This window comes from Urtica dioica, chromosome 2, assembly GCF_054948205.1.
Source record: "Urtica dioica subsp. dioica isolate 48M chromosome 2, U.dioica_male_clone48M_v1_H2, whole genome shotgun sequence".
NCBI lineage: Eukaryota > Viridiplantae > Streptophyta > Magnoliopsida > Rosales > Urticaceae > Urtica > Urtica dioica.
In genome coordinates, this window is record NC_142757.1 from 20,269,408 (window position 1) to 20,288,954 (window position 19,547).

General features: G+C 47.3%; 1 protein-coding gene and 2 long non-coding RNA genes across 3 annotated transcripts; all 3 read left to right on the plus strand.

Moving 5' to 3' along the window:
- The first annotated feature begins 2,917 nt into the window (after positions 1–2,917).
- LOC149404157 (uncharacterized) lies at positions 2,918–4,027 on the plus strand. The gene is made up of 2 exons (XR_016295476.1): positions 2,918–3,172; positions 3,802–4,027. It is a non-coding gene; the product is annotated as an uncharacterized LOC149404157 (long non-coding RNA).
- A 6,129-nt stretch (positions 4,028–10,156) lies between these two features.
- On the plus strand, positions 10,157–10,852 carry LOC149404158 (uncharacterized). The gene has a single exon (XM_089602456.1). It carries the CDS (start codon positions 10,235–10,237, stop codon positions 10,850–10,852), a length of 618 nt encoding a protein of 205 aa, XP_089458582.1. The 5' UTR covers positions 10,157–10,234.
- Positions 10,853–11,652: 800 nt separating this feature from the next.
- On the plus strand, positions 11,653–12,737 carry LOC149404159 (uncharacterized). The gene is made up of 2 exons (XR_016295448.1): positions 11,653–11,882; positions 12,512–12,737. It is a non-coding gene; the product is annotated as an uncharacterized LOC149404159 (long non-coding RNA).
- The last annotated feature ends 6,810 nt before the right edge of the window (positions 12,738–19,547 follow it).

Sequence of the window (19,547 nt, forward strand, 5' to 3'; positions counted from 1 at the left end):
GCCGGGGGCGTGAACTTGTCACGTGCCAGAGCCAAGATCCTTTCCGGCGCCGTGTTCAGCGGCGTGAATGACGAGTACCGTTTGAACTTTTCCGCAAGTCGCGGTTTTTGAGGTACAGTGGGTTGGTTGCTAGGAACCTGGTTCCCCTTGTTTCGCCTTTTACGAGGTTCGTTCTGCTCGCGGCTAGGTTCTTCTCGGCGGCGAGAGCTTTGATTAGTGCTCTTGCGGCTGTCGAGGTAATCTTCGACTCCCATGAAGGTCTTAGCTCGAGTCATTAACTCGGCCATGGTGGAAGCGACACGGCCGACGATAGACTTGAGGAAGTCACTTGTGCGCAGGCCTTCTATGATAGCGGCAATTTCGTCACTGTCGTCAAAGCGGTCGACCTTGTTTGACTCTTCAGTGAATCGGGCGAGGTATCGTCTAAGAGTCTCGCCACTCTCTTGCCTGATTGACCACAGGTACATCTTGGTCTTCTTTTGGACCATAGATGTAGCGAACCGTTCTAGGAACATGTCCTTCAGGTCTTTGAACGAGTGGATGCTTCCTGGCTTTAAGTTCTTGAACCACTTAAAGCCGGTCCAGCGAGGGTCAAACTAAAGGCTTGGCACATGGCACCAGGAGAAACACCCTGCATCGTCATCCAGGTTTCATAGTGCTGGATGTGGTAAGTAGGATCTGCTTTCCCATCATAGGGAGCGAGGTTCGGGAGCTTGAAATTCCCCGTACAAACCTCAGCCAGTATCTGAGTAGTGAAAGGTGATGAATTCTCCACAACGACCCCATAGGCACTTCCACCTATTCCGTATTCTCGGAGATCTCGTACCTCATTTCGAAGGTTGTGGATCATAGTGACCACATCGAGACCGGTCGTTGGAGTAACCCCTTGATCGGGAGGAGTCACCTGCAGCCTCTCGTTAGACCTTGTCCTGCGCGGCGGTTCCCGTTAGTTGGGGCAGCCAGCGGGATATTGGGTGTAGAGCTTAGTCGCTCTCTCAGATCATTACCATGCCCAATGCGTTGAGCAGTGAGGTGGTCCCTAAGGTCAGGGCTGGTCGTACGGAGGCGCCGGCTTTGCTTGCGACGGTGCTCTCTCCACGCGCCCTGACTGTCCGCAACATTCTCCCTCGAACCTAGTCGGTCGAGAGCCGAACGTCGGGAATTCCCCTCTTGAGAAGCTACCGGCGCATCGCCTGTTCGGGGTAAGGGATTCGACGGACCGGCTTCAAACACGGTGGGGAGTCCCCCGTCCTTCGTGAGAGAAGTCTCGATATCCTCCGACTCACCAGTACCCTCGTAATCAGGGTCGCGGTCGCGGCTTTCCTCGTTGAGGTTCTCAGGATCCCCGTTGGGGATCGTCGTGTCACGCATAGGTTGCTTCGCAGCCAGTCGGCTGTGGTACCTTGCGTTCTTCGCCTTCAGTCGGCGGATACTCTCCTCTAACTCCACGATGCGGTTGTCCCTGCTATCAGGAGATGGAGATGGTGAGCGGGTCGAGCTCTCTTCGTGGAGCGACTCTTCGTCACCATGCGCTCGGGAGCGCAAAAAGTATTTCTTGGTCCCACTGACATTTTCGGGGTTGTTCACGCCCTCAGAACGTACGGGTGGTTGGCTACTCATCTTTTCTCAAGTTCGAGAAAGTTGAGTTCGCAGAAGAAAAGAAGAAGATGAACAGAAGGGATTTCGGGCTGAATAGGTCGGGAAGTCCCCTCCTTCTAGCGCCAAAATGTTGTCGCACGAAAATGAACAACTATTTAAAACCTCGGGCAGTTCGATCCAAGGCCGGACCAAGTGATCGCACCCGGGCCAAGAGTGTGAACTCGATAGTCTCGAGCTAGGGTTTCTCCGATCAACCCGCCTCTCGGGAAAGGTAGGGGGTGAGGAGGAGGAGTGACCGTGCCTTGGTTGTCGGCAGCCTACGTACCCGTGCGTGGGATCAGGTCAGAACGTAGTTCAAGCGTGAAAGACGCAGTATGAGGCGCGGAGCCTTGGTGGAGAGGAGTGCTCGACGAAGGAGACGGGGCGCGAGGAGTCCTCGGCAGCGTCTCAGAACTTCGGAGATCGCGTACGCGTCTAGCGTGTTAGACGCGCGAGGGGAACTCTAGTCGAGAAATCTAGGGGCGTGCTTGAGCACCGGAGAACGTTTGGTCAAAGGGAGCGACATCCGGGAAGTCCCCGTGTGAGACCCGACTTTTGTACACGTCAGCTTCTGTAAAAATTTCCTCTTATCAATAAGTAAAGGAAATTTTCTTCTCTCTCCGTGTTGAATGAGTTATAAAATTCAGAATCTCTCTCGTTTCAGTTTATTAGAGATGTTCTCTCTATATTTTCTCGTTCCACGTTCTAAGTGAAAATTTTGAATTTCGGAAGAAATTCATAGTAAATTTGGATAAATCAATAAGGAAAACGATTTTTTGAAAAGCACTTGAATGTTGGAATAAATTTAAGTGCTTGAGAACGAATGAAATAATATTTAAGGGGGACGAAATTTCGGAATAAGGATATTCGAGTAAACTCGATATTATTTTCTGAATAAAATTACTCGGAATGTACTCGGAGATTAAAAAAAATCTCAAGAGTGAAAATAAATTCTGAAATCCCTTAAATATATTCAAGGTAACGAGAATTAATGAGAATTTTCTCGGTTATTTTTCGAGATTATTTTCAATTAATCAAGGACGAAGTTGTGAAGTTTTATTTTAAAAGGACTTATGTGCAACAAATAAGGGATGAGATTGAAAGAAAAAGAGGAAAATGGGGTTGTTTTTAGAGGGACGTGTCAAAATTTTATTGGGCCACCTGTCCACATGTGGCTCAAGTGGAACTTGCCACGTGGATTTCATTTCCTTCTCTCTCACTCTCATTTTCGATCTCTCTCTCTCTCTTTTTCCCTCATCTTCTTCGCGTTTCTCTCAGCCAAACCAGACGAAAAAGAAAAAAAATCCCAGACAACCATCACCGAGCCATTTCTCTCGGTCGCTCAACCCACGCCGCCATCCTTTCCTTTTCCCTTCTTCTTCCTCGCTTGCGCTCGTCCAGCTAACCCGAGCCCAAGCTTCGCGCGCGCCATCCAGCCAAGACCGAGCGCGCGACCGCCGTGACGCCGGACCGAGAGGAAAGACGTCGGGGAAGTGGGAGAGCTCACCAAGGACGCCTAATTTCACGATTTGAGGTAGAAATTTCCTCTCATTGGATTTGATTTCGTGATTAGGGTTCATGGTTTGGTAGATTTGGGGCTTTTGCTTTATTCGAGTTGTTTGTGAGAAATTGGTTCGTTTTGTGTGTTTATTGAGCTTGGTTATTGATGATTATAGCTTGAGATTGAGGATTGTTTTCGAATTTCTTGTTTTGGTTTCATTTTGGCCGAATATCCTGTAAGCTAGGGTTTGGAGATCTAAGTTTTGGGGGTTTTTGGTTTCTGATGGTTTGTTGATGATCTTAAGACGTTTGTGAGATTGAATAATGTTTGGGTGATGATTGAAATGCATGGTTTGAATTTTGTTTGAATTTTTGGACGAATTTCCCGAAGTATGTTGTCTTGGCCGTGTATGTTTTGAGGTCTTGTTTGAAAATTCTGGATTTTATGTTGTTATGAGACTGTGATGATGTGTATGAGCTGCTGAGTTTTCCGGTTCGTTGAGAACGGTTTTTGGTTAGTGTGGATTCGACTTGGTTTGGTTCGGGTTTGAGTCAATGTGGATTTTGTGACAAGTTATTTGGTTTGTTGACAAGTTTGGGAATTTGGTACGAGTTTGAAATTGTGAAATTGACTCGTTATTGGATTCAATGACTTGGTTACAGATCTAGACGGACGAACGGAAACCGGACGAGGCGGAGGCGACGAAGCCGGTTTTGAAGATTCTAAGAAAAAGAGTTATCGTAGTTAAAGCTCGATTAACTCGTGAGTCTTTTAATCGCGTCTCGCGTTTAAATACTCTTGGATTTGATTAATGTGATGTATTTCGCGTATTTAAATAAATAATTTATGTTTATTTATTTAATAACGTTTAAGAGTTTGATTTGATTCGCTTTGGAATTCTCGGTTACTTTTTATTCGGATCAATTTATTTAAGACTCATAAGCATGTTGTTGGATTTTATTTCGTATTGTTCTCGATACGAAAATACGCGAGTCTTGAATAAGTTTGACTTCCGAAAAACCGGAGAATAATGGATTTAATTCTCGAATTCCGAACCGACTCGAATCTAATCCCGACAACGACCATTATCTTTTCAAGTGGTTCGATAACTAACGAAGTTTCAACTTCGGATTCTAGTTCTCTCGACGCTCCAGGACGTGCTAAAGATCTCGGGAAGCGTGTAAAGCAAAGTGTTCTCCGGAATTCATCGAGTTCTTCAACGAACTATTCCGGGTAAGTGGGATTTAAGTTTGAGGCGCCAAAAGGGGAATGGTGCCTAGTAGAATAATTGTTTATGTTTCTTCGTTTAATCCTAAAACAAAGAGAAACCCTCAGTTAGACAAGATGACCGAATAAGACTTCGGCCACTAACTAATAAGATAATAAAATGATAGGGTTAAACGGTTAGCGGGTTAAGAACCTTGAAGCCTTTAAAGTTATGTTGAGCTTCTGTTATAGGTTTTACCCCTTCGTCCTGATGAGAGGACAACAGGAGGAGGAAAGACGGTGTCCTCCAGATTCAATCCCGATAGGAACTGTTCTATGAGAAGGTCCAGCCTCACAGCTGTCGACAACTCCTTGTAAAATACTTAAAGAGCCATACAGTGAAATTAATAATGTTAATGACGGGCTTTATCCCGATAAGATCTCCTCCTGTATTAAGATAGGCAGGTAGGCTGTAGACAGCTCCTGTAAAACACAACGAACTCTTGTCGGCAATGTAGCGAGTGGCATTCCTGAAGGCCCTTTAATGGGAAGTCGATGGGTGGCTTCAGGTAAGTCGATGAATGGCTTACCTGTCCTGAGGGAAATATGAAACCCTGGACCAACCAGGGATTGGTGAGGGTTTGCTCCCCTCTACCATACGCGCGTCAAGGCCCTCCTACATGTGCTAGTGGATCCCAGACATTAAAACTTCGGCCTTCTGAGGGCTAGGCTCAAGTTCTCAGAATGGTTTACCCATCTCTCATGAACAGCTGCGGACTGAAGTGTTGATTGGCCAGTCCACTGATGTAAGGCGCCGGTATGAGCGAGATGGATGAGTTTCTAGGAAGACGGTTGTTAGCCGGATTCCTATATGATTATGTGTTTGATTGTTTTAGAACGGGGTTCTAAAACTGAATATGTCTATGTTGATTGAATGATATTTTTGTTATCCTGTTTGAATGATTGAACTTCTTTATTCTTCTGAATCTATCACCTGCTGTCATCTGCATTCTATCATCTACACCGATGCATCTCATGTAGTGCTAGGTTAGATATCCTGCTTACTGAGTCGGTGTGACTCACCCCTTAAATCCCTCTCCTTGTAGATAAAGGAAAAGCTCAGGCGAAGCAGGAGTGCTAGTCAAGGTAGATCTCATGACGACCTGTGGCATAGGAAATGTCTTTTTGGGAAATGGGTATCTGGTTTTTGAAAACCGAGCTTGTATGCTCGTGAAAGTTTTATATAGCTTTTGAAAGAACTTTTATTATATCCTAGCGTTTAAATGATCGGCCCGAAACTCTTTTTACGTTTTGAAACTCGGTTAGCACGATTATGGGCCTGTGCTTATGGATAGCAAGCTAGGGTAGTCCGCATTTTCGTAACTCTTCTAAAAGCGAAAAATTTTACCAGTTTTTAGCGGACTAGCTCTAGGAACCCTTGTTATTCCTTATATGTAAATTAATTTTATTTCCGCTGTTTATTTAATAAACGTTTTGTAAATGACGTTTGAAAATGTTTTATGTTCATTTCATTTGAAAACATAAATGGTTTATGATAATGTTACGAGTAAGGTCGCGATCCGAGGACGACGGGTGTCCTGCGGGTCGTGACAGAGTTTTTGGTATCAGAGCCACAGGTTTAGTCGTTTCTGTAGACTGTGAGATCTATTAGTTGACTAAGCATCTTGTTTACGGTCTGAGTGTCTACATGTGTGACCTTTTTGTTTATGGTCACTAATAGTATGAGGGTATCGATGTGTCGGTGTGCTGTGTTTCCTGTTTGGATTCGTTGAAGTATATGTTATGCTATCTTGAGCTTTCTGGCGTCGTTCAGTTTCTGACCTGGTTATTATTATGTGATTCCTTTAGAATCTGGAAGTAATGGCGGAAGAAGGGGAAAGTCTTGACGCTCGTATCGCAAGGATAGAGCAATCGTTGGAACGACAGGCTAGAGAAGCGCAGCAAAGGAATGAGCAAACGGAGAGACAGAACCGTTTGATGGCATTGCTGCTTGAGCGAATGGATCAGCAGGTTCAACCGGATCCTCCTCTAGCTGCCGAGAACCAACCTCAAGAACCTCTTCCTGCCTTACCGGTAGCGAGAGCGGAAGAGCTGAACTACCGTATTCCTGATGTAGCCCCTGTTATAGGAGAGCCAGTGTACGAACGATTCCGGAAGCAAAAGCCACCAGTGTTCGAAGGAGGTCCAGACCCTGTAGCGGCTGAGAATTGGATCAAGAAGATCCAACAGATTGTTAGCTACATGCAGTTGTCCGACGCGGAGCGCGTAGCTTGCGCGATCTACCAGATGACCTCTGAGGCTCGAAGCTGGTGGGAGGTAACTGTCATGTCAGAGGATGTAACGACTATGATATGGGTACACTTCATCAACCTCTTTCATGAGAAATACCTGAGCGAGGCAAGCACATCCGGCAAGATTCGAGAGTTCATGAATCTGCGTCAAGGGAAGATGCCAGTAGCGGAATACGTTGCGAAGTTCGACGAGCTGGCAAAGTTTTCTCCGTCCGTGGTTCCGACCGATCAAGCACGGAAGACGAAGTTTATGCATGGTTTGAACGTTGGAATCGTGAAGCTGGTAGAGAGCGGAGACACTGGGCCAAGAACCTACGCTAGTGCGGTTCAAAGGGCGTTGAGGATCGACGCTTGGCATGGAGACGTGGCAGTTTCTGCTCCAACTCCTCTTACTATAGTGCCGCCACCACAAGCTGGTTCGAATACAGGGAATCAGTTCAAGAGGAATCGTTTCCAGCAGCAGTCAGGACGCCGTAATCCGACGAACTATGGAAATCAGCCTCAACAGAGGAATCAGTCGGGAGGCGGAAACTCGTATGGAAAAGGTAAGCGCTTCCAGAAAGGTGACCAGAACGTCGATAACAAGCGCGCCAGGCCTGACAATCAGAATATCCCTCAATGTGCGAAGTGTGGGAACCAACATCCAGGCGAGTGCCGAGCCAATAATGTTACTTGTTACAATTGTGGCCAAGTGGGACATTATTCCAGGACCTGTCCAAACCCGAGACAAGGAGATGTACCAGCCAAGGCCCCACCGAAAGCCAATGCTCGAGTGTTCACTATTCGTGAAGATGATGTGCGTGCAGGAACATCTACTGCAGTTACAGGTCAGCTTTCTGTGGGAAATCTCTCAGCTTATGTACTCATGGATTCAGGTGCTATGCATTCATTTATTGCATCTAAAGTAGCTGAAAAGTTAGAAAGTGAAAAGTTGAATTTTTCCTACCCGTTCATAACTGTCAGTCCGGCAGGAGATCTGTTCGAATCTAAGTTATGGTTCAAAAACGTACCAATTCACGTTCAAGGTAGAGAGCTGATGGCTCATCTGATTGAACTTGAAATGGTTGACTATGATGTTATACTCGGGATGGATTGGTTAAGCAAGCATCACGCAGTGATTAACTGCAATAAGAAGGAGGTTAAGTTTCAAGCTCCTGGAAGTGAATCATTCTACTTTCATGGATCATCTCGGAAACTAGCCCTTCCAATGGTATCAGCAATGAGAGCTTTGAGGATGCTACAGAGTGGATGTGCTGGATTTCTAGCAAGCGTAAGAGATGTATCGAAGGAACAGAAGGTAGAGCCGAAGGATATTCCAGTCGTAAAGGAGTTTCTAGAAGTATTTCCTGAAGATCTATCAGGGTTACCACCTGATCGGGAGATCGAATTCTGCATAGAATTGATTCCTGGAACTGCACCGATATCGAAGACCCCATACCGGATGGCTCCAGCAGAGTTGAAAGAGCTTAAGACGCAGTTACATGAGTTGTTAGATAAAGGTTTCATCCGTCCAAGTCATTCACCGTGGGGAGCGCCGGTGTTATTTGTGAAGAAAGCAGATGGTTCTCTAAGATTATGCATCGACTACCGAGGATTGAACCAGGTGACTATCAAGAATAGATATCCGCTTCCTCGTATCGACGATTTGTTTGATCAATTAGCAGGAGCGCAAATCTTCTCAAAGATCGATCTACGTTCGGGCTATCATCAGCTTAAGGTCCGAGGTGAAGACATTCCGAAGACAGCGTTCCGAACGCGATATGGGCATTATGAGTTCTTAGTCATGTCCTTTGGATTGACGAATGCTCCTGCAGCATTTATGGATCTAATGAACCGAGTGTTTGAGGCGTTCTTGGATAAGTTCGTGATCGTTTTCATAGACGATATCCTCATATACTCGAAGACCCAGGAGGATCATGAGCAGCATTTAAGAATGGTTCTAGCGAAACTCCGAGAAAAACAGCTTTATGCCAAGTTCTCGAAGTGTGAATTTTGGCTTGACAAAGTAATCTTCTTGGGTCATGTCATTTCAAAGGAAGGAGTTATGGTCGACCCAGCGAAGATTCAAGCAGTTAAGGACTGGAATAGGCCGAAAACAGTAACGGAGATCCGAAGTTTTCTGGGCTTAGCTGGCTATTATAGGAAATTCGTGGAAGGATTTTCTAAGTTGGCCATGCCTCTGACGCAATTAACGCGAAAAGGAACCAAGTTTGAATGGACAGACAAGTGTGAAAGCAGTTTTCAAGAGCTAAAGAAGCGCCTAACGATAGCTCCAATCCTTGCAATCCCACAAGGAACTGAAGGTTTTGCAATTTATTGTGACGCATCGAAACAAGGCCTAGGAGCAGTGCTGATGCAACGAGGCAAGGTGATCGCCTATGCATCTCGACAGCTCAAGGATTACGAAACAAGGTATCCAACGCATGATATGGAGCTCGCAGCTGTGGTTTTTGCACTCAAACTTTGGAGGCATTATTTGTATGGAGTACACTGCGACATTTACACGGACCATAAGACCCTCAAATACCTCTTTACTCAAAAAGAGTTGAATATGAGGCAGGGATGTTGGATGGAATTGTTGAATGATTATGACTTTGAGCTTCATTATCACCCTGGAAAAGCGAATAAGGTGGCTGATGCCCTTAGTCGAAAGACCGCCGCAGTAGCTGGGAATCTAGTTGGACAGTCTCCTCAGCTCAAGTCAGAGATAGAAAGGTTGGAGATGCAGCTGATCACTGGAAGATTAGCAGCTCTTAATGTGCGACCAACCCTTCTTGAGCAGATAAAGGAGGGACAATACGCGGATGATTTCTTGCTTGGAAAGATGTTTGACGCCCAAGGGAATCAAGAACGTGAATTCAAGCTCGACGATCGGGAAATGTTGAGATGTAACGGTAAGGTCTGCGTGCCTGCCGATAATGATCTCCGACGCCAATTGCTGCAAGAAGCTCATGGGACTCCATATTCGATCCATCCAGGTGCGACGAAAATGTATCAAGATCTTAAGAAGATCTATTGGTGGCCGGGTATGAAGAGAGATGTGGTGACGTTCGTCCAAAAGTGTCTTACATGCCAGCAGATTAAGGCTGAGCATCAGAAACCCGCAGGGATGTTGCAACCCTTGGAAGTTCCACAGTGGAAGTGGGACCAGATCACGATGGATTTCGTGTCGGGTTTACCCAGGACTACGACAGGGTATGACGCAGTCTGGGTGATTGTAGACAGGTTGACGAAGTCGGCCCACTTTCTTCCCATAAGGACCACTTATTCAATTGATAGATTAGCTGAGCTATTTATCAAGGAGATAGTGCGCCTGCATGGAGTTCCTTTGTCGATCGTTTCAGATCGAGATACTCGATTCACTTCGAGGTTTTGGCAACGTCTCCACGATGGCATGGGATCAAGATTGAAGTTCAGTACAGCCTTCCACCCTCAGACTGATGGGCAGAGTGAGCCCACCATTCAGATTCTGGAAGATATGCTCCGAGCCAGTGTGTTAGATTTTCAGGGCTCGTGGAGCCGTTACCTTCCTTTGATAGAATTTGCGTATAACAATAGTTATCAAGCGACTATTGGAATGGCGCCATATGAAGCACTCTATGGAAGGAAATGTCGATCCCCTGTCCACTGGGACGAAGTCGGAGAGAACAAGCTCGTAGGGCCAGAGATGCTAGAGCAAACCACGGAAGCAATCAAGAAGATTCGAGCGAGGATGAAGGCTTCTCAGAATCGTCAGAAGAGCTATGCAGATAAACGAAGACGACCTCTTGAGTTTCAGGTCGGAGACAAAGTGTTTCTGAAAGTTTCACCAATGCGCGGGGTAATGAGATTCGGCAAGAAGGGTAAGCTGAGCCCCAGGTATACAGGACCTTTTGAGATCCTGGAGCGCGTTGGAGTGGTAGCTTATCGTTTAGCTTTGCCACCGTCAATGTCTCATCTGCATAATGTCTTCCATGTTTCCATGCTAAGGAAATATGTAGAGGACACTTCTCACGTTCTTCCGGTCCATGAAGTCGAGGTTTCAGAAAATGTACAATATGAGGAGCCAGCAGTTGCAATTCTCGACAGGAAAGAGAAGGTTTTGAGGAAAAAAGTCATCCCCTTGGTGAAAGTGCAATGGAAAAGGCACAATGTTGAAGAAGCGACATGGGAACTCGAAGAAGAAATGAAGAAAAAGTACCCATCGCTTTTCTAAGTTTCGAGGACGAAACTTCTTTAAGGGGTTAGGGGTTGTGAGACCCGACTTTTGTACACGTCAGCTTCTGTAAAAATTTCCTCTTATCAATAAGTAAAGGAAATTTTCTTCTCTCTCCGTGTTGAATGAGTTATAAAATTCAGAATCTCTCTCGTTTCAGTTTATTAGAGATGTTCTCTCTATATTTTCTCGTTCCACGTTCTAAGTGAAAATTTTGAATTTCGGAAGAAATTCATAGTAAATTTGGATAAATCAATAAGGAAAACGATTTTTTGAAAAGCACTTGAATGTTGGAATAAATTTAAGTGCTTGAGAACGAATGAAATAATATTTAAGGGGGACGAAATTTCGGAATAAGGATATTCGAGTAAACTCGATATTATTTTCTGAATAAAATTACTCGGAATGTACTCGGAGATTAAAAAAAATCTCAAGAGTGAAAATAAATTCTGAAATCCCTTAAATATATTCAAGGTAACGAGAATTAATGAGAATTTTCTCGGTTATTTTTCGAGATTATTTTTAATTAATCAAGGACGAAGTTGTGAAGTTTTATTTTAAAAGGACTTATGTGCAACAAATAAGGGATGAGATTGAAAGAAAAAGAGGAAAATGGGGTTGTTTTTAGAGGGACGTGTCAAAATTTTATTGGGCCACCTGTCCACATGTGGCTCAAGTGGAACTTGCCACGTGGATTTCATTTCCTTCTCTCTCACTCTCATTTTCGATCTCTCTCTCTCTCTTTTTCCCTCATCTTCTTCGCGTTTCTATCAGCCAAACCAGACGAAAAAGAAAAAAAATCCCAGACAACCATCACCGAGCCATTTCTCTCGGTCGCTCAACCCACGCCGCCATCCTTTCCTTTTCCCTTCTTCTTCCTCGCTTGCGCTCGTCCAGCTAACCAGAGCCCAAGCTTCGCGCGCGCCATCCAGCCAAGACCGAGCGCGCGACCGCCGTGACGCCGAACCGAGAGGAAAGACGTCGGGGAAGTGGGAGAGCTCACCAAGGACGCCTAATTTCACGATTTGAGGTAGAAATTTCCTCTCATTGGATTTGATTTCGTGATTAGGGTTCATGGTTTGGTAGATTTGGGGCTTTTGCTTTATTCGAGTTGTTTGTGAGAAATTGGTTGGTTTTGTGTGTTTATTGAGCTTGGTTATTGATGATTATAGCTTGAGATTGAGGATTGTTTTCGAATTTCTTGTTTTGGTTTCATTTTGGCCGAAAATCCCGTAAGCTAGGGTTTGGAGATCTAAGTTTTGGGGGTTTTTGGTTTCTGATGGTTTGTTGATGATCTTAAGACGTTTGTGAGATTGAATAATGTTTGGGTGATGATTGAAATGCATGGTTTGAATTTTGTTTGAATTTTTGGACGAATTTCCCGAAGTATGTTGTCTTGGCCGTGTATGTTTTGAGGTCTTGTTTGAAAATTCTGGATTTTATGTTGTTATGAGACTGTGATGATGTGTATGAGCTGCTGAGTTTTCCGGTTCGTTGAGAACGGTTTTTGGTTAGTGTGGATTCGACTTGGTTTGGTTCGGGTTTGAGTCAATGTGGATTTTGTGACAAGTTATTTGGTTTGTTGACAAGTTTGGGAATTTGGTACGAGTTTGAAATTGTGAAATTGACTCGTTATTGGATTCAATGACTTGGTTACAGATCTAGACGGACGAACGGAAACCGGACGAGGCGGAGGCGACGAAGCCGGTTTTGAAGATTCTAAGAAAAAGAGTTATCGTAGTTAAAGCTCGATTAACTCGTGAGTCTTTTAATCGCGTCTCGCGTTTAAATACTCTTGGATTTGATTAATGTGATGTATTTCGCGTATTTAAATAAATAATTTATGTTTATTTATTTAATAACGTTTAAGAGTTTGATTTGATTCGCTTTGGAATTCTCGGTTACTTTTTATTCGGATCAATTTATTTAAGACTCATAAGCATGTTGTTGGATTTTATTTCGTATTGTTCTCGATACGAAAATACGCGAGTCTTGAATAAGTTTGACTTCCGAAAAACCGGAGAATAATGGATTTAATTCTCGAATTCCGAACCGACTCGAATCTAATCCCGACAACGACCATTATCTTTTCAAGTGGTTCGATAACTAACGAAGTTTCAACTTCGGATTCTAGTTCTCTCGACGCTCCAGGACGTGCTAAAGGTCTCGGGAAGCGTGTAAAGCAAAGTGTTCTCCGGAATTCATCGAGTTCTTCAACGAACTATTCCGGGTAAGTGGGATTTAAGTTTGAGGCGCCAAAAGGGGAATGGTGCCTAGTAGAATAATTGTTTATGTTTCTTCGTTTAATCCTAAAACAAAGAGAAACCCTCAGTTAGACAAGATGACCGAATAAGACTTCGGCCACTAACTAATAAGATAATAAAATGATAGAGTTAAACGGTTAGCGAGTTAAGAACCTTGAAGCCTTTAAAGTTATGTTGAGCTTCTGTTATAGGTTTTACCCCTTCGTCCTGATGAGAGGACAACAGGAGGAGGAAAGACGGTGTCCTCCGGATTCAATCCCGAGAGGAACTGTTCTAGGAGAAGGTCCAGCCTCACAGCTGTCGACAACTCCTTGTAAAATACTTAAAGAGCCATACAGTGAAATTAATAATGTTAATGACGGGCTTTATCCCGATAAGATCTCCTCCTGTATTAAGATAGGCAGGTAGGCTGTAGACAGCTCCTGTAAAACACAACGAACTCTTGTCGGCAATGTAGCGAGTGGCATTCCTGAAGGCCCTTTAATGGGAAGTCGATGAGTGGCTTACCTGTCCTGAGGGAAATATGAAACCCTGGACCAACCAGGGATTGGTGAGGGTTTGCTCCCCTCTACCATACGCGCGTCAAGGCCCTCCTACATGTGCTAGTGGATCCCAGACATTAAAACTTCGGCCTTCTGAGGGCTAGGCTCAAGTTCTCAGAATGGTTTACTCATCTCTCATGAACGGCTGCGGACTGAAGTGTTGATTGGCCAGTCCACTGATGTAAGGCGCCGGTATGAGCGAGATGGATGAGTTTCTAGGAAGACGGTTGTTAGCCGGATTCCTATATGATTATGTGTTTGATTGTTTTAGAACGGGGTTCTAAAACTGAATATGTCTATGTTGATTGAATGATATTTTTGTTATCCTGTTTGAATGATTGAACTTCTTTATTCTTCTGAATCTATCACCTGCTGTCATCTGCATTCTATCATCTACACCCATGCATCTCATGTAGTGCTAGGTTAGATATCCTGCTTACTGAGTCGGTGTGACTCACCCCTTAAATCCCTCTCCTTGTAGATAAAGGAAAAGCTCAGGCGAAGCAGGAGTGCTAGTCAAGGTAGATCTCATGACGACCTGTGGCATAGGAAATGTCTTTTTGGGAAATGGGTATCTGGTTTTTGAAAACCGAGCTTGTATGCTCGTGAAAGTTTTATATAGCTTTTGAAAGAACTTTTATTATATCCTAGCGTTTAAATGATCGGCCCGAAACTCTTTTTACGTTTTGAAACTCGGTTAGCACGATTATGGGCCTGTGCTTATGGATAGCAAGCTAGGGTAGTCCGCATTTTTGTAACTCTTCTAAAAGCGAAAAATTTTACCAGTTTTTAGCGGACTAGCTCTAGGAACCCTTGTTATTCCTTATATGTAAATTAATTTTATTTCCGCTGTTTGTTTAATAAACGTTTTGTAAATGACGTTTGAAAATGTTTTATGTTCATTTCATTTGAAAACATAAATGGTTTATGATAATGTTACGAGTAAGGTCGCGATCCGAGGACGACGGGTGTCCTGCGGGTCGTGACACCCCGTGAGTGCTTCGGAACCTTTGAGAACGGGGGAGAGAGAAGAGAGTCTGCTTCAGGCCAAATATGGCATCCAGATAAGCAGAGAAGAGTAAGAAATCGAGCGTGTCGATAGGAGATGAAGAGAATTTATCGAATTGAATAGGCTTCAATGGGATATTATTGGATGGCTTTCCTCTCAATGGGAGGGGGTTTATATAGGTGTTTGGGAGCCTTAGAAGGTCCCTTTTTCGTCCATGTGGGACTAGGAACGCGCATGCCATCAAGTGGACGCGCACGGCGTGTGCGGCGCACAAAGCGCGGCGCAGGGGGTGCGGCGCGCGGGTCACCAAGCGCGGCGCAGGTCGTGCGGCGCATAGAGCGCGCGGCGCGCCTGCCTGGCGCGGCGCGCCGTCTGCTGCACGGCTGGCCGGCGTAGTGTGTTGTGCGCGTGATGAACGGCTCGTCTTGCCGGGCTCTTGCGGGCCTTCGAATATCATTCTTCCCACGTGAAATATGAAGATTTCCACTTGACGAGAGTGACTCGATTCGAGGAGCAAGGCTCAACTCGACGAGGGCGACTAGCGACTTGACTCGAGGAGCGACTCGAGCATGACTCGCGGCTCGACTCGAAGAACAATTCAAGGCTCGACTCGAGGAGCGAAGCTCGACTCGAGGAGATTGACTCAAGGCTCGACTCAAGGAGCGAAGCTCGACTCGAGGAGATTGACTCAAGACTCGACTCGAGGAGCGAAGCTCGACTCGAGGAGTCAAGAGTTTGGGCGAGGGCTTGAAGACCTGCCGCTCTTCGGGACCTTCGGCCTGACCATCGGCCCTTTGAGCGACGTGCCTTCTTGGCGTCTCGGGTTTTCCGAAAACGACCTACAACAGGTATCTTCCGAAGGTACTGAATTGACCAGTGCACTTCTAGAGACAAGATAAGAACAAACCATTTAACCTCTTATGTCTCGAAGTCACTATGTATGTATTGCATCATGCTTACCTTAATCCTGAAATGAGACATGTTATTTCACACCTTAGTATTCTCATTTGAGAAAGTCAGAGTTCGGACTCACTATGTGATTCCGAACAGGGCCTATTAATGAAGTACTAAGTTGTGAGAATGTCATGAGTAACTTTGTGAAGTTCTCATAGATATGGAATTCATGTACAAGATTGCTGAAATGCAATGTATGTCACCTCATGCTTTGTTCCTTGGAGTGTGAATAAATGAACTGGCCAGTGTCCAAATTGAGTCCTGACTCTTTTGGATGAAACAATGTGACTTGTTAGCTCCTCGTCAATACATTATTTCTAACTTATTCACAAGCGACAAAGGAGTCGAGGAAATAACAGCTAGAAGGGTAAAATGGTAATTTAGTAAATCCCGACTAGCTGATGACATTCATGAAGGGTAAACATAGATAATATTCAGTGGATCCGCTCATCATAATTAGGTTGAATTCTTGAGTAGAAAATAAATCCATTTGAACCTAGAGATTTTCAGTGTCAGCTCTTTAGTGGAGTCAGTTAGCATTAAGCTAAACTTGGAAAAGGTTTGTGAACTTTTGAGTCCAAGTTGTTGTCGGCCCGTCAACGATCGACAGGGGCAAAATCACAACGTCACCTCCCGGCTGACCAAGTCCCATCCGGCAAGCTCCCGGCCGGCAACCTCCCGGCCGGCAGAAGGGCTGGCCTCGGCCTTGCCTCAGCCGACAGCCGGCCCAAGGCTTGCCTCAGCCATTGGCAGGCTCAAGGCTTGCCCCGGCCATTGGCCGGCCCAAGGCTTGCCTCGGCCAATGGCCGGTGTTGTCGCTGTTTTTCGGACAACGATTTAGGAGTCGCAGACGGTTAGACCCAAGGCCGGACCAAGTGGTCTCGTCTCGACTCGAGCGTGTCGGGCTTGGTATTCCAAGCCGTCCCTTAGCTGTGGGTGAAGCTCACCTCGTCTTGATACCTGAAAAGCAAGCAAAGAAGGCGTGAACTACAAAGGGGAAACAGGGGGGGTGCCCCTGTTTACCTCTCCGACGCTCAACATTAGTGAGATTGAGGTGGAGTATAGAGGTTTTAGGGGTGTTTAGAGGCCAAAGATGAGCGAAACGAGCGAAGTACGAGTTCGGCAGCGTTTCGGGACTCAAAAATGGATTACCTGGGTCAAGGGAAGGACCCTTGTATTTATAGGCAGCCAAGGGGTGGTTTGAAGACCCCTTGGCCGAGTGAGCAAGGTTGGGCCGGCCTTGGAGGAGGGCCGGCCTTGGAGGAGGGCCGGCCTTGGAGTGCCGGCCATGGAGGGCCGGCCTTGGAGGGCCGGCCATGGAGGAAGGCCGGCCTTGGAGTGCCGGCCTTGGAGGGCCGGCCGGCCATGGAGGAGGGCCGGCCTTGGAGGGCCGGCCATGGAGGAAGGCCGGCCTTGGAGTGCCGGCCTTGGAGGGCCGGCCATGGAGGAGGGCCGGCCTTGGAGTGCCGGCCATGGAGAGCCGGCCGGCCATGGAGGAAGGCCGGCCTTGGAGTGCCGGCCTTGGAGGGCCGGCCATGGAGGAGGGCCGGCCTTGGAGTGCCGGCCATGGAGAGCCAGCCGGCCATGGAGGAAGGCCGGCCTTGGAGTGCCGGCCTTGGAGGGCCGGCCATGGAGGAGGGCCGGCCTTGGAGTGCCGGCCATGGAGAGCCGGCCTTGGGCGAGTGCCGGCCTTGGACGAGGGCCGGCCTTGGAGTGCCGGCCATGGAGAGCCGGCCGGCCATGGAGGAAGGCCGGCCTTGGAGTGCCGGCCTTGGAGGGCCGGCCATGGAGGAGGGCCGGCCTTGGAGTGCCGGCCATGGAGAGCCGGCCTTGGAGTGGAGAGCCGGCCGGCCATGGAGGAGGGCCGGCCTTGGAGTGCCGGCCATGGAGGGGGGCCGGCTGAGCATATGGCCGGCCATTGGCCGGCTGACCTTTGGGCCGGTGACAGGCCAGCCAAGCATATGGCCGGCCGCTGGCCGGCTGAGCATATGGCCGGCCAAAGGCCGAGGCAAGGTTTCGCCGCCCGAGGCCTTGCACCGGTCGCATGGGTCGAGGTGACGCTTTAGTCCCTGTCGATCCGAGACGGACCGACAACATTAGCCCCCCGAGTTTCTGGTCGAGCGTAGATCGAGTGGAAACTCAAAATCTACTCTTTATACGGATGCGGGATGAATGCTCTCAGGTTTGCGTCATGAGGAATGGCCTTCGCGCGTCGCGAGGGACGACTTTTTTGTTTCGGGTTGATCGCGCGTGTCTCATTTTCTCGATCTACCAATGAGGGCATGATCGATTAGCACGGCTTTATTGCGTTGTGCGCGTCTTATTTTCTCGACTTGCCAACGAAGGCATAATCGATTTGCACGTCTTTGCTGGTTTGTGCGCGTCTTGTTTTCTCGACCTGCCAACGAAGGCATAATCGATTTGCGCGTCTTTTTTGTTTTGTGCGCGTCTTGTTTTCTCGATTTGCCAACGAAGGCATAATCGATTTGCACGTCTTTGTCGTTTTGTGCGCGTCTTACTTTTCTCGATTTGCCAACGAAGGCATAATCGATTTGCACGTCTTTGTCGTTTTGTGCGCGTCTTACTTTTCTCGATTTGCCAACGAAGGCATAATCGATTTGCACGTCTTTGTCGTTTCGTGCGCGTCTTACTTTTCTCGATTTGCCAACGAAGGCATAATCGATTTGCACGTCTTTGTCGTTTTGTGCGCGTCTTACTTTTCTCGATTTGCCAACGAACGCATAATCGATTTGCACGTCTTTGTCGTTTTGTGCGCGTCTTACTTTTCTCGATTTTCCAACGAAGGCATAATCGATTTGCGCGTCTTTGTTTGGACGCAGACCTTGAACCCATTTGTAACTCGTTGCTTGTCGGCCGACGAGCTGGGCGGCGAGCGCGATGCCACATTTGCGTGGCGAGGTTTCCCGTGGACGCTGGCTTGACCAGATACGCCCTGGCGGACGCAGGCCTTGAACCCATTTGTAACTCGTTGCCTATTGGCCGACGAGCTGGGCGGCGAGCGCGATGCCACATTTGTGTGGCGAGGTTTCCCGTGGACGCTGGCTTGACCAGATACGCCCTGGCGGACGCAGGCCTTGAACCCATTTGTAACTCGTTGCCTATTGGCCGACGAGCTGGGCGGCGAGCGCGATGCCACATTTGTGTGGCGAGGTTTCCCGTGGACGCTGGCTTGACCAGATACGCCCTGGCGGACGCAGGCCTTGAACCCATTTGTAACTCGTTGCCTATTGGCCGACGAGCTGGGCGGCGAGCGCGATGCCACATTTGTGTGGCGAGGTTTCCCGTGGACGCTGGCTTGACCAGATACGCCCTGGCGGACGCAGGCCTTGAACCCATTTGTAACTCGTTGCCTATTGGCCGACGAGCTGGGCGGCGAGCGCGATGCCACATTTGTGTGGCGAGGTTTCCCGTGAACGCTGGCTTGACCAGATACGCCCTGGCGGACGCAGGCCTTGAACCCATTTGTAACTCGTTGCCTATTGGCCGACGAGCTGGGCGGCGAGCGCGATGCCACATTTGTGTGGCGAGGTTTCCCGTGGACGCTGGCTTGACCAGATACGCCCTGGCGGACGCAGGCCTTGAACCCATTTGTAACTCGTTGCCTATTGGCCGACGAGCTGGGCGGCGAGCGCGAACTCAAGACTCAACTCGAGGGCTCATGTAGAGCCTGCACGAGGAATAGTTAGTTGACTTGTGGGCTTGGGACTCAACTCGAGGACTCATGTAAAGCCTGCAAGAGGAGTGGTTAGTTGGCTTGTGGACTTGGGACTTAACTCGAGGGCTCTTGTAGAGCCTGCACGAGGAGTGGTTAGTTGGCTTGTGGACTTGGGACTTAACTCGAGGGCTCTTGTAGAGCCTGCACGAGGAGTGGTTAGTTGGCTTGTGGACTTGGGACTCAACTCGAG